The sequence below is a fragment of the Rhododendron vialii genome, chromosome 2a, assembly GCF_030253575.1.
Source record: "Rhododendron vialii isolate Sample 1 chromosome 2a, ASM3025357v1".
NCBI lineage: Eukaryota > Viridiplantae > Streptophyta > Magnoliopsida > Ericales > Ericaceae > Rhododendron > Rhododendron vialii.
Window position 1 is genome coordinate 20,318,927 of NC_080558.1, and position 13,628 is coordinate 20,332,554.

The following is a 13,628-nucleotide window of genomic DNA, read 5'->3' on the forward strand; positions in this document are numbered from 1 at the left end:
AGTAATTCATTTGGCCGTGCATAGCACGGGTTCACTACTAGTTAAGATTAAAACTAATATCTGGATCCATTCTAGCTAGGTTCACCTCAATGATGTCAATCATTCGTTCATAAAATTTGTCGAGTAGAATACATTTGTGAAAATGTAGCTTGTTCTAATATTAACGATAGCCATATTGCCCTAAACTAGTTATAAATGGTCTACAACTGCCACCATTTATATAATTTTATAAAAATACGAGTAGATCAGAATGTCATCCAGTTGGGGGAGCTGCTGTCTTTTAAAGAGACAACAGCCTGCTGTCTTGGCCAAGGGAGCCATCCTCCGGTCTCGCTCCAATGATCGGAAACATTCACTTCGTAGAACTCGTCAAGTTGAACAAAAATGTAAAAAATTAGCTCGATTGGATATCATTAAGTGCCTAATCGAAACTTTTTTGTCTTGAAAAGAATGGATCCGAAACACTGAATCAAATCTACTAGAACCCATTATTGGAAAGTTATATGTGTTCCGATCAGGCACTTTATGATATCCGATCAAAGTGATTTTATGCATACTTAACTCGACGAGTTCTACGAAGTGAACGTCTTCAATTATCGGAGCAAGACTGGAGCGGGACTCCCTCAGCAGTCCAGCCCCATCCCCCCGTTCCCTCACATGAATACTCCATTCAGAGAAGGAATTCAAAAAATAAACGACTTGAATCGTTAGAGGGATACCTAAAATGAATCCAAATGACTTGAGCTATACGTTGTAGTCCAGATGAAGAACACCAATGCACTACAGGGTCCCCGGTTCTGAAGAACTACCGACAAATCTGATTTGTGTGGTATTCTGTTCTAATATGATCTTAATCAGATTGACTGTGACGTGCCTGTGTGTATTGTAATAAATGTATTCAAATGAAGGAATTCCCCCATCACGGGTGGTTCACAATTAGTCCTCCCCTGTATAACATATGGCTGTAAAACAAACTCCATTGGTCTTGAAATCCGTACCTCGAAGCGGGGACTACACTTTTGTGTCCATTTTCATTGCCACATCCTCCTTTACTAATTGTTGATCAAGATGGTTGTGATTTTGTGGTTAGGACTTGGGATTGTGCAAAATATCTCCTACTGCTATTTGAAAGTGAACAATCGGGTCAATATCGGTAGTGCAAAGATTTGTCGGTAGGAGCAGATTTAGGAATTTTTTATAACTGGGACACCAATTTCTACTAACCCCAAAACAAAACCTTGGGGTAAATTTTACTGACCTCCCCTGAGGTTTTTGACAAATGCAGAGACCTCCATTGCTTTTGGAACTATTGTTCAGATTCCCTCATTCCGTTAACTACACACTAATGCCGTTAGTATTTGTTACTAGATGACTAAAATGCCCTTGAATATATGTAAACTTAAAAAATCAATTTTTCTTGTTCTATTTTCTTTTGTAATTGGTGTATTTAATGTTAAATTACAACTAACTAAATATATTTGCCAAATTTGAATAATCACTCATACATCTTATATTTCAATGATCATTATTTTCATAAAGTTAATACTTTTTTTTTTCATGTATCTCATTTTATTTATAAAATTAATGCTTTGTATATTTTTAACTCATCACATCCCGGGGGAAAAAAAGAACCTTGATTTCTACTTATTTGTTATGAACGAAGTCAATGTATCTTTTCTTTCAAATATATATATATATTTTTATGTTTGTATGTTACTCCCTCCGTCCCATTTTCATTGTCCTTTTTTGATATTCATGTCAGTTTTCAATCGCTTGTATCTTTCAATCTCAAAAAATATGCAATATGGATCTATTTGTTCTATAATACAAAGTTATTGAAATCATGAAAAACATTATAGATTGAAAGATATAAGTAATAGACACAAAGTGACAAAAGGAATAATGGACAAAGAAAATGGAACGGAGGGAGTAGTTTTTTTCTTTGACTTGCAATTTATAATATTTAACAAAATTAAACTTGAGTTATACATATTTTGGTCAAACTTGTATAATGAGTTATGTATTTTACAGTTTGACAATCGTGGTCTATTTTTTCCTCTCCTATGTGGATTTTGAAAAATAAAAGATGCATGTAAATGCCTAATCCAACATACAAAACAATTAGCGTGTTTTTTTTAATATGTTTCTCAACAAAATAAAGTCGTTATGAAAATTTCTTTAATCTTATTTATTTTTCCTTCTTATTTTCCCTATGAGTTCATTAGTGATAATTAAGTTTCATTACAAATGCACTAGTGGGGAAAAAAAAGCATAAGAAAACTTTAAAGAATGATCAATGTGTAAATTATATTGAGTTTATATTTTTTTTTCCAGTATGGTAGATTATGTATCTCAATGTGTCCTCTATTTGGAAAATTAGACTTTGAAGAGAAAAAAGAGAGAGACTATGGTAACGGAAAATGCTTGATTAATATTTGACGAAAACACGAATAAACGTAGAGAGCACGTCGGAAATCAATGGGCTCCTATTCTAATTGGTAACTCTTGTTCTTTCATGTGAAAGGTCAGAATCTGAGCTCCGTCGTAAACATTTAAGATTCAGGAGAATCAAGACTATCTAGAAATTTCTTGTGACACCCAATGTATAAAATAATATGGGAAAATAACGGCCCATGACGTGTTTTGATAATTAATACTTGCCAAGAACAAGCTAAGAACATTTGTTAATGCTGAAAATGTTCTTAGCGAATATTAATTATCAAAACACGTCATTAATCATTATTTTCCCATATAATATTAGGAAAAAAAAACACGTCGGAAAGACACGGGATGATAGTTCGTTCCTTTTGACCCCACCCAAAAATACCCGGATATACGCGGTATTTGCCGCCTATAAATACTCACTCACGGCTCCTACATTCCTTCCATCTTCCTATCCCATCCACAGCTCTCTCTCTCTTTCCCGAATTCTCTCCCTCCACGTCTCTCTCTCTCCTCGCAGATCTAGCTATTGTATGGCAGTGAGGTTCCTGGCGCGCGAGGTATCGGACCTGTGCCTTGGAAAGCCGGCGCTGACGGCCCTACCCGCCTCCTCAGCCACCGTCGCCGACGCCCTGTCGGCCCTCAAGAGGTCCGGCGAGAGCCACGTCAGCGTATGGGCCTGCTGTGAGAACAACCACGACCACTCCGATCTCTGCTCCCCCGCCGCCAAGGCGGGTGGCGAGTGCCGGTGCGTCGGGAAGATCTGCATGGTGGACGTGATCTGTTTCTTGTCCAGGGAGAAGAACTTGGTGGACCCGTCGGCTGCGCTTCGGGCGCCGGTCTCCGATCTGTTGGATAAAGCGGGTGCTGGGATCGTTAGGCATTTGGAGCCGCATTCTAGGTTTGTGTTTCGATTTGATTTACGATTAATGCCGTGTTTTATTTCTCTGTCATGTTATAAGAATGTGGTTTCTACTCTCTGTCCTAATTTATTTGTTTTTTTTAGCCCGTGTCACTTTTCTCCAGTTATGTAATTTTGAAAATATTGTTTAATAGAATTAATTGAGATCCATAACAACATCCATATTACATATAAAAAGTATTACCAATTGAAAAATATAACTAATTTTTTGTTCGGTTAGGAAATTGGGACGAAGGGAGTATTTTGTTCCAATTGTTTAAATTTTTGCTGTTCCGTACGAGGGGAACCGAATAATGACTTGCCTATGAATCAAAATGTTTTAAGGGTCTGTTTGGAAATTAGGGAAGAGAAGGGAGGAGAAAGTAAAGAAGGAGAAATGAGATTATGATAGAGATGGTTTGGTGTTTTGATGATCCCTACATTATTAACCGCAACTTCTGTATTTGTTATCGCCTTCATTGCTGTTCATCCCGTCGATATTGATGGTAAAAAACCTTTGAGATTCTGGAAGGTGTTCCCAAATAACCTAATGAAAGGAAGATAAGGAGTTTGTCAACAGGGATTTGACCGTCCAATTCCTATAGAATTTATTGCTAAAATATCTGTAGAGGGATATAAGGCTAAGTGATAAGGAAAATGTTTGCTAAGGGGTTGGCTTGGTGGTCTTGGCCTGAGACTTGAGTGTTTGCTCCTTTCTAAGGTTTTAGGTTCAATTCTCTTTGTCAACAACTATTGGGGCCATCTCACCCCTGCATAAGCATGTGAAATAGTTGTGGGAGGGGCTGTAAGGATTAGTCTGAAGTGCGTGCAGGCTTGTCTGGGACACCCTGCTTTTCTTTCCTTATAATTTGATTTTGTAGAAGAGAAATATAATTTTTTGGGAGAGAAAAGAAGATTGAAGGAGGAAAGTTGATTTTCACTTCTTTTGTATTAGCCATTTCGTTATAGCTGAATTCACATGGTGACTTCGTTATGGCTGATCTCTGGACATGGTGAACAGAACCAGAAAACAAAACCAGTTCTCAATCAGTAGCGTTAAAGAACTTTTGTTTACAGGACAATGGATATTAGCAAGTTGTGTATCCATAATGGTTACTGTGTTACCCTTGCAAATAATTATTTACTGGACAAATGGACAATGAATTGGAAACATGTTCTTATCGTGATGAAACAATTTCTTACAAGAACTTACATTATACTACCCATAAAGCACGGGGCCCCAAGAAGACAGATTTTCATGCTCTCTCCCTCCCATTTTTCCATTTGGTTTGCTTTTGCTAGGGGAACTTAATTTTGCAAGGGATATGTGATTAATGCATGCCTTCTTACAAATTTTGATTAGGTTTTCATTCTTTCCCTTATTGTCTACTTCTAAAACCACTTTTAGTTTTTTTTGAGCATTAGTTTATGAAAATATATCTATTTTTTCTTTAACTCTTTAAAGAGAGCAAACATTTTGGGGCATCCAATATAGAGTAAGCAAACAAAATGACGGAGGGCGTAGTTGACCTTGTAGTTTCGGTTCTCTATGTTGAATTTGCCTTGTCGTTGACTTCTTATCCTTGTTATTGTTTCACCCTCAATTTCTAGCTCGTATGGTTCCCCCCTCATTGTACAGTTCCTGAAGGTCCTTATTTGCTTATTTCCTTGAATCATACCTCCCTATGTTGACACTTCCATTTGGTTCATGCATAGTTTAATTGCTTTGGTGAAATTTTGAACTTAAGGACTTTTTGCTTGGTTTATGTTCACCCTTAAATGGTAATCTTCAACTGAATGGCAGTTTGTGAAACACCATCTTGGTTTAATTTGTCCTCAGCTTCTTCTGTTTTCTGTTGTTAGTTCTACCAATTGAATCTCCTTTCCTTTCTTCCCAACAGCTTACTGGAAGCAATTGATTACATCCTTGACGGGGCACAAAATTTAATCGTCCCCATTGAGACAAGAACAACCACCTTCACGTCAAGGAAGAAACACCTCACCAAATCTTCCTCTTTCGGGTCCACGCTCCACAACGGCCGCGAATTCTGCTGGCTAACTCAAGAAGACGTGGTCCGCTTCCTCCTCAACTCCATCGGCATCTTCTCCCCGATCCCAGCTTTCACAATCGAATCGCTCAACATAATCGAAACCAACATCATGTCTATCTACTATGATGACCCAGCCTCCTCAGCCTTGGACTCCATTTCTCTCTCCCTCACTGAGCAAAAGTCAATCGCAGTCGTTGATGAAGACAACAAATTGATTGGCGAAATATCACCTTACACCCTTTGTTGTTGTGATGAAACTGCTGCGGCGGCAATTTCAACCCTCTCTGCTGGTGATCTAATGGCTTATCTTGATTATAGTGGCCCACCGGAGGACTTGGTTAACCTGGTGAAGGAAAGGTTGGAAGAGAAGAATTTGGGAGCAATCTTGGAATTAATGGAGGAACTTTCTTATTCATCATCATTATCGTCTTCCTCTTCTGACGAGGAGTTCGGGTTGGTTAGGGGTGGTGGGTTGGGCCGGAATTTCCCCGCAAGGCGGTCGGAGACGATCATCTGCCGTCGGTGGAGTTCTTTGGTGGCGGTGATGATTCAGGCGCTTGCGCATCGCGTGAGTCATGTTTGGGTTGTGGAAGAGGACTATAGTATAGTTGGAATTGTGACGTTTGCTGGGATTTTGAACGTGTTTCGGAGCATAGCAGGGGTTCGAAAAGCTTGAGAGAGAGTTTGTTCAAGCAATAACAAAATGGTACTGCAGAGATCAGTGGGAAAATTTGGCTAAGACCATAATTGGAAGTTGAAGGGTTTTTGTTGTATGTGCTATTTGTGTAACTTAAATGTTATGCGTAAAGGGTACTAAATATTTTTGGTCTTGTGGTTGGGAATCCATTTTCTTTTGCAAGAGTTCAAGAAAGTGAAAATGTGAATTGGATTCCCCTCAGATTATTGACCTCATTTCCAGACTCCAGAGCAATCGAATTAGAGAGAATTTGGCTATCTGATTTCTTTTTTCGCATAAATTATTGCAGTACGAAGCTTGAATGTCATTCTGCAACCCTATAGAGGTGAGTCTGAGCATGCGTGCGTGAGAGAGAGAGAACCAAGCATTTTGAGAAACCCTTAACATTTTTCAGAAATGATGGTGTGGTGGAAAGCTTTCGTTCACGGAGTTTTTTCGTTCTAGTTTCCATAGTTTTTAGAAATCGAAATGGCTCATGGCCTGCATAAATGGCACTTCTTTGCTGCATAATGACACGGTCTAAAAAATATCACAAATATTCATACGGTAGTGTGGATACATGAAGAAATGAAATGATCCAAACAAGATGGAATAGGAAGACGTGTTTCCAGAACGAACAAAATGATCCAAAGCAGGATGGAATAGGAAGACATGTTTCCGGAACGAACAAGATACTGGTTGAGAAGGGGGTTTCCACAGATTTGGAATGGCCATAGGAACATGCATTGATGTACCGGCTCAGGTAATGCTCCCAGGTGATTGATCAATGCACAAACAAAGAAAAGAATTTCACAATGTTACACAGCGAGAATGAAAAACACATTTGCTGAGGAAATTATTAGCACCATTGATGTCGTAAGTACCGCCCGCAAACTATTCAGTAACCCCCGAATACCACCTGTGTCGAGCGATGTCAAAGGGAAACTACACATGCTTGTGCTACAAAGAAAGACCACACCGCATTTTTCACAGTAACTTTCAAAAGCTTGCCAAGAGGAAGAGGTTATATGGTCACTCTCCAGGCTTGACGAACAATCACCACAATAATATGGTGTGCCACAACAATTCCAGTCTTCTAGAATTCTCAGCTCTTAACAAAAGGTGAATTACGTTGACAAAACAGACCAAACAACGAGAAACACAAGTCGAACAAAACATTCTGATATTAGATGATGCACTCAAAAGCAAGTAAACATAACATCGAAAACAACATTCATTCCATCATCATTCCGGAATTCTCGTAAAAAGCTCAGTAAATCATACAAGATAACCTTTTGAGGCATTATAGTTAGTTAGTTACTCAAGTGACACAAACATCATATATTAAGTATAGGTAGTGTAATAGGGAAAGAGAAGCAACACAAGTTTTCGAACCAAGTATGAGCTATACACGCATTTACAATTTGGATAAACACATTATGAACCCCTACAAGTCATATTATCTCAACTTCAAACCCCCTGCCCAAAACCATGCAGGCCGGGTTCTTCTACTCAGAAGTGCCAAGAAAGCACCGCAATTTTTTTGACCTAAATAGACCGACCCAATGAATGCAGTCTTTATGTTAATGAAAGAGAAGAAAATGGTAGTCATATGGAGGCTATATTGGTGGTTCAGACTGGTGACAACCGCCTACCGTAAATGAGAATCATAAGGGTCATAAACTGTAACAGGAACCACCAAAGGCAACTTATCTATATACATGAATAGCCTTCTGAGATTCTCCCGAGTTAGAGTTGCCATGTCAATTACATCCCTGCTGTCCATAAATACCCAGAGATCAGCGGAGTCCACTCCCTTCAGACAGTCGCGGCAAAAGGGGCACGACTGAGATCTTGTGCGCCTGCAATGTGTAACACACATTCTTAGTCCCAACAAAAAATGAGGATAAAGATTTCCTAAACATAACAAGGCCAAAGCACATTGCAAGTTGAAATTGGAACTTTTCTAACTTCTGTAGGAGACTAGGAGTACCATGGTTCGATTCCATCGAACAGGACCAACAGGTTGTAACTCAACTTGAACCTTTAGTACCAACTTCATCCAGGAAAATTCAAGAGGGTAGAAAGCCAAGATTACTGCGGAAGGGAAATAGTCCCACAATTTCAAGTGCTATCTATCCACAAGAATTCTGCCTTTCCATTCCATTTTCATTCATGTAAACAATGAAGCTGAATTATAGCTCTCATTCGCACTTTATAGATATTAATAGAGAAAAGATATATATATAATGGGAGGTGCGGACGGGTGTGGACTTGATCCGGACTATATATATATATATATATATATACTACCTAATCCTAAACGAATTCATTCAAACACTTAGACTACTAAAGGACTGCAATTATTCCGGCCCTTATATATACAACAGCTAACTTTTAGGAGAATCCTGAAAAACAATTTATCTACCACTTCAACTTGTAGTTCCCAAAATACTGAATCAACCACAAACCTTTTGGATTCCAGCAAAATCTAAAGCAAAACTAGGTGAAATATAACTACTCTTGTAGCTGGTTCTTTATGGAAATAACTAAAACATCCAGAGCAACTGTTTGGGCTGCATTACGACCCAAACAACATAAAGACTACATAACCATGCCAAGCAAATACCAAGTAAACACTGGTGTTTCTGCAGGAGCACCATAGTTAGATCCTATCAAACATGTGTTGTTCCCAACCTAACGCTGGTGAATCAGGAAAGATGCTGAAAGTTGTGGATCGTAAAATAATAATTGTATGGGCCACAGTGCAATGCATCCCGGGAATAAAGATGGCTCACCTCCTCATGATCTAAAAAATAAATAAATCGAAAGCTAACACGGATATGATAGCTTACACAAACTAAGGTACAGTGCACGTTGTGTCATGCATATGCCAACATAGTATACAGAAAGCCGTTGATTGTCACAATGGCACAAGATCAAGCTTTCAAGTAAGAACTCGAGTATAAAGAGACCAACTTCATTCAGTTAGAGGCACACAGAGCTAAAGATCAAGTTGATAGACCAACTAGATACCAGTGGAAATGCCTGCTCTGTACTGAAACCCTTTAATATACGCTTATACGAAGCTTGCCCCATCGGATACTCGTTTGCAAAGGCTACACTTATTCAGTTGTTGGATGGATAGAAATGGTAAGTTGGATGCAAATGGCAGTTACAGGCTTGATGCCCCGAAAATACATAATCAGGATATGCCAATATTCGATCTGCATATGACTTGACGACAAATTAGAATTCTTCGTCATGTCAAAACTATTGTCCAATGATGATCTCCACAAACAATATGATAAGTGCAAGTATGGACAGCAAGAAAGGATCATATGTAGAAATCCACATCGCATGCCTTGTTAATATCAAGCACCCTCAGAAAACCACATCTTCATGGACGTCAGCACCAATGAAAACAAAGTTTAAGAATGAGACCTGGTCAGGCCACTGCAACCAACTCTTAGCTGGACATTGTTCCCTAGCCTCGTAGATTTTCAAATAATTATCCCCACAAATAACTGGACTTTGAGAGAAGGATGTCTTGATTATGGACACGAATTCTGAGTTTTGATTTCTAAAAGGAATATGGAAACAGTAACACTATACGAGAGAGAGTTATTATAATAGAGAATACATCTTTTCTTTTCTTTTTAAGCATCAATGGCAAATATAGATGAGGTTTCATTGGGCAATAGTGATAAGGACAATGCAGAATTGCAAACAGTTCAAAACTTCGAATAAAGCTAGATATTGATCCTATTAAAAAAAGAAGACGATGATGTAGACTACTGGAAAAGAAATAAGGCAGGCACTTGCATGAAGCTACTGAACTAATATCAATTTTCAATGGTACAAGGACAATAGAGGGAAGTAGAATACCAGTCCCGATAGCATTTCAAGCACATGATGTGGTTGCAGTTGGGCAAGACAATCTTACTATTCATCTCCATGCAAATTCCACATTCTTCTTCTCTTTCAATTTCTATATCTGAATACTGTTTGTGTTCTTCTTCATCTCTTCTTCTGTACCTTTCCATGCATACTGCCTTTTGCCTTTTGTCTTCTGTATCAGTAACACCTCCTTGCAGTTGCACTAAAGAGGGATAAATAACCGCTGGCCCACAAAATTCAGACATTAGGAAGGAGGCAATTAGAAGGTGACCAATATTGAAAAATGAGGCTCTGACCAATTGCATAATGCGGAAACCTACCATAGAATTCTCGTACGCTTGCTTTTCTCTCATGGGCACACATAGTTGTGGTGCCATCAACATAAACCTAAACCACAAGGGTAGAGTCAGTAACAAACAGTGTAAACAAAGACTAAAAAACCGATAACCTGAAAGAAGATTCAACCTTGTATATTAAGATTCTGAGCAATCCAAGGGCACCAGCAAGGTGACAGTCCGTCCATTGCACAAGGAAAAGGAACAGGTGTGCAGCAGGACTGTATGACATTCTCATTTGAAGAGATGCACCGTCATATTCCCTCGAAAAATCAGACGCCCTGTAGCTCGCAATAAAAACTAGAACTGGTCAGAACGGTGGAAATAATTAAAAGAATCAGATAAATAAGTCCATTGACATAAAAGGGTGACCCGGCACACAAGGCGACCTCTGGAACTCGGTTGTAATAAGAAATTAGAGCCCATTTGCTTAACTGCACTCATAGGGAAGGGATAAAGTATAGCCTGTTTGTTTATCAGGATTAAAGCATTGGATTGGAGTATAAATCCAAGAGGACCACATATCCTGAATTTGGCTAGAACTTTTGCAGCCAGAATCGTCAGACAATATATCCCACAAACATGAGTGTTATCCAATACTAAAGTGGGCCGGATTACCCGCCGGACCGGGCCTGGTTGAGGCAGACCGCCTTAAGGGGGCTGGAGTGGGACCGACTACTAAGGAATATTCTAGCATCGGAAGAGACCCACGTGAATAGGAAGACCGACTTGGGAAGCTTATCCTTCAAGGAAGGGACTCCAAATATCTAGGGATAGGAATCAATCCCGGAGTCTTGGTATCTTCAACACGAAGTAAAGAGAACCTATATACAGGCAATCAATCATCAACAAGAGATACACAATCTCATACACCCAAAGCCCTAGTTTCTCTTCCATGACCTAAGCATCAGAGGAGTATTCCGGCTTTACGTTCTTGGAGTCTCACAGGTACTCTCTCCGGAACCCTACTTAGCATTATTTTCAGAGGCTTGCTTTCCTAAGGTGAAAACCTAACCCACCACAAATACTTTGTGGGATGTGGTATTATTAATCCCTTCACCACTATCACATGAACATATTTATGCAATGGCATTACATGTTCCATCACTATTTGTCGAATCAAACAAATATGGCCATAAATCATATAAACATAGACATATTCAGGCTTGAGAGTCGAGAGCTTAGCACTGTAAAAAAAAGCCAAGGTACAGCCATGAAAATTCATTGGCCAATAATGTAGGATCTATCTTTTTTTTTTGATCGGCCAGGAACTATCAATCTTCAGTGCCCATATTTTTCTTTCATCAAATGCCCCCCCGAATGCTCTCCTCTTTCTGTACCATCCAAAAAGAATACCAAGCAGAAACTCCAATCTGATGCCGAAAACACAACTTTAACACGTGAAATTCCACGACCAAAGCCAACTTCCCAACGAAACTAGGTGGCTAAGGCCAATATTGCTGAATTTTTAGGCCATCACTGTAAGTCCCAACTGCCAAGCTTATGCAAAATACTTGAAAAAGTCTGCACCTCTTTGGATTGCACTTGGCTATGTGAACTCAAGCGATCAAAAACCGTTATGAGTAGTTATTGGGTCAAGACAGGTACTACAATTGCTTCCACCAACATCTTATGAATCTCAGAAACATGTACCATAATTTTATGTTTTGAACAAGGAATTTTCTAATGGAGAGAAAAACCATAAGACACGGACAGAAAACCCCACAAAACCCCAAAAGTAGCAAAATAGATAACATAGGCTCAGAGAAGAAGCAAAACCCTCAAAACCCCAAAAACAGTTTTCCTTAGCAGAAATGAAACCCTGACAACCCGTTACTACAGGCAAAATACAGAAGCAAGCGCGACTTTCGAACTAACCAGCCCTAATTCAAGCACAATTCGAGAGAACTAAAACATACAAATACAAAGACATACACAGGGTAACAGTGTGCCTAGAGAGAGTATTTTAAACCTCCGAATACTTCAAAATGAAAACATCCAAAGCACCAAAAGTGCAAATTCTCAAAGTTGCAGTCTTTATCCAATCACAATTGAAAAGTGCAACACCCACAAACCAGAATCTACAATCACACACACAAACACGCACACAAGTACACATCCACACAGTTATACCAATATATCTAGAGAGAGAGAGAGAGAGAGAGAGAGAGAGAGGATTTTACGAACAGGGTATTGGCGTGCTGAATATCAGCTTCCAGAACTTTGAGAGAATCCTTGAAGGATTTCCCCATGGACCTTATGTACATATCCCCCACCCACCAAAGAAAACCCACAAAAATTGTCCTCAAAAGAAACAAACCCAGCACAGCATCGATCAACCCTCAATCCTCTCTCGCTCTCTCTATCACTCAATCCGAAAGACCCAAAAAATGTTCATGGAAACTGCGCCTAAACCCTCTCTCTCTCTCTCTCTCTCTCTCTCTCAGTGTAGACTTTACCTTCTCTCTCTAGAATTTCTCCTGGATTCTGTACTCTTCTGATTTCTTGGCTTCTTCCAAATGAGTAAAGTTTTCGAGAAGCCACGTGTACTGGAGGTGGTTGCACGCAGTTTTTAAAATGCTGAAAATACTGCAAATTGGGCGTGGAATGCTCAATGTTATCAAATTGGGCGTAAAAACATTTTTTTCGAATATCTAATTGAGTTAATGTTTTACCGTAATTTTTTTTAAAATATTTTAAATAAATAAAACGACTCTGATTATTTTTGTGTAATTTCAAAGTAGGTTCTACTAGGCTTTTTTGGCTCACATCAAAACGGTTTATTTTACTATGAATTTGGTCCTGAACTTTAAGCACGTAGAAAATTTTTGTATTGAACAAATACCATTTGAGATAGTTTTGAAATACACCTATGTTAAGATAATTAGGTATTGATTCAGTGATTTTCTCGTGATAAATATATCTTAGATTGTATCAATCAATATTTCAAAAACATTACTTTTACAAAGTTAATGTTCTCGATATATTCTAAGAAAATTGATTAATGGTTTTTTAGTACTTATTGAGCCCAAAGAAGACAAAAATTTGACTGTTGAGTACTTTATTTACTCAGAAAAAAAGAGAGCAAAAATGCTAGAAACACATCAAAATGCACATTCATTTGTATATATTCTTTTTTTTTTTTGGGTCAAACGGAAATTCCATTTGTATATATTCTCTCATAAGTGATTATGAGACCCTTTAACTAATTTTATGGGTCCTATCATCTCTTGTGAGAGAGATGTAAAAATGGGACAAGAGGATTCTGTAGGATAACTTATTTAGCTGTCCATTTCAGCAATTGACGGCTCAGATCAATAGGA

The 13,628-nt window shown here is 38.7% G+C and overlaps 2 protein-coding genes across 4 annotated transcripts; one reads left to right on the forward strand and one right to left on the reverse strand.

Moving 5' to 3' along the window:
• The first annotated feature begins 2,880 nt into the window (after nucleotides 1-2,880).
• On the forward strand, nucleotides 2,881-6,348 carry LOC131315691 (CBS domain-containing protein CBSX5-like). The gene is made up of 2 exons (XM_058344884.1): nucleotides 2,881-3,343; nucleotides 5,245-6,348. Exons 1-2 carry the CDS (start codon nucleotides 2,976-2,978, stop codon nucleotides 6,068-6,070), a joined length of 1,194 nt encoding a protein of 397 aa, XP_058200867.1. The 5' UTR covers nucleotides 2,881-2,975; the 3' UTR covers nucleotides 6,071-6,348.
• A 1,048-nt stretch (nucleotides 6,349-7,396) lies between these two features.
• Nucleotides 7,397-12,879, reverse strand: LOC131315692 (E3 ubiquitin-protein ligase AIRP2-like). Of its 3 annotated transcripts, XR_009196865.1 has the most exons (6): nucleotides 12,493-12,821; nucleotides 10,436-10,586; nucleotides 10,291-10,357; nucleotides 9,959-10,193; nucleotides 9,107-9,297; nucleotides 7,793-7,932 (listed from the first exon to the last, which is right to left on the reverse strand). XR_009196865.1 is itself a non-coding variant. In XM_058344886.1 (5 exons), the coding sequence occupies exons 2-5, from the start codon at nucleotides 10,541-10,543 to the stop codon at nucleotides 7,722-7,724; spliced, it is 621 nt and encodes a 206-aa protein (XP_058200869.1). In that variant the 5' UTR covers nucleotides 10,544-10,586; nucleotides 12,765-12,879; the 3' UTR covers nucleotides 7,397-7,721. The 3 variants fall into 3 exon arrangements, 2 of the variants coding, with proteins under 2 accessions (XP_058200869.1, XP_058200868.1); XM_058344886.1 differs by lacking the exon at nucleotides 9,107-9,297 and having other exon boundaries at nucleotides 7,397-7,932; nucleotides 12,765-12,879; XM_058344885.1 differs by lacking the exon at nucleotides 9,107-9,297 and having other exon boundaries at nucleotides 7,397-7,932; nucleotides 12,493-12,844.
• Nucleotides 12,880-13,628: the final 749 nt, after the last annotated feature.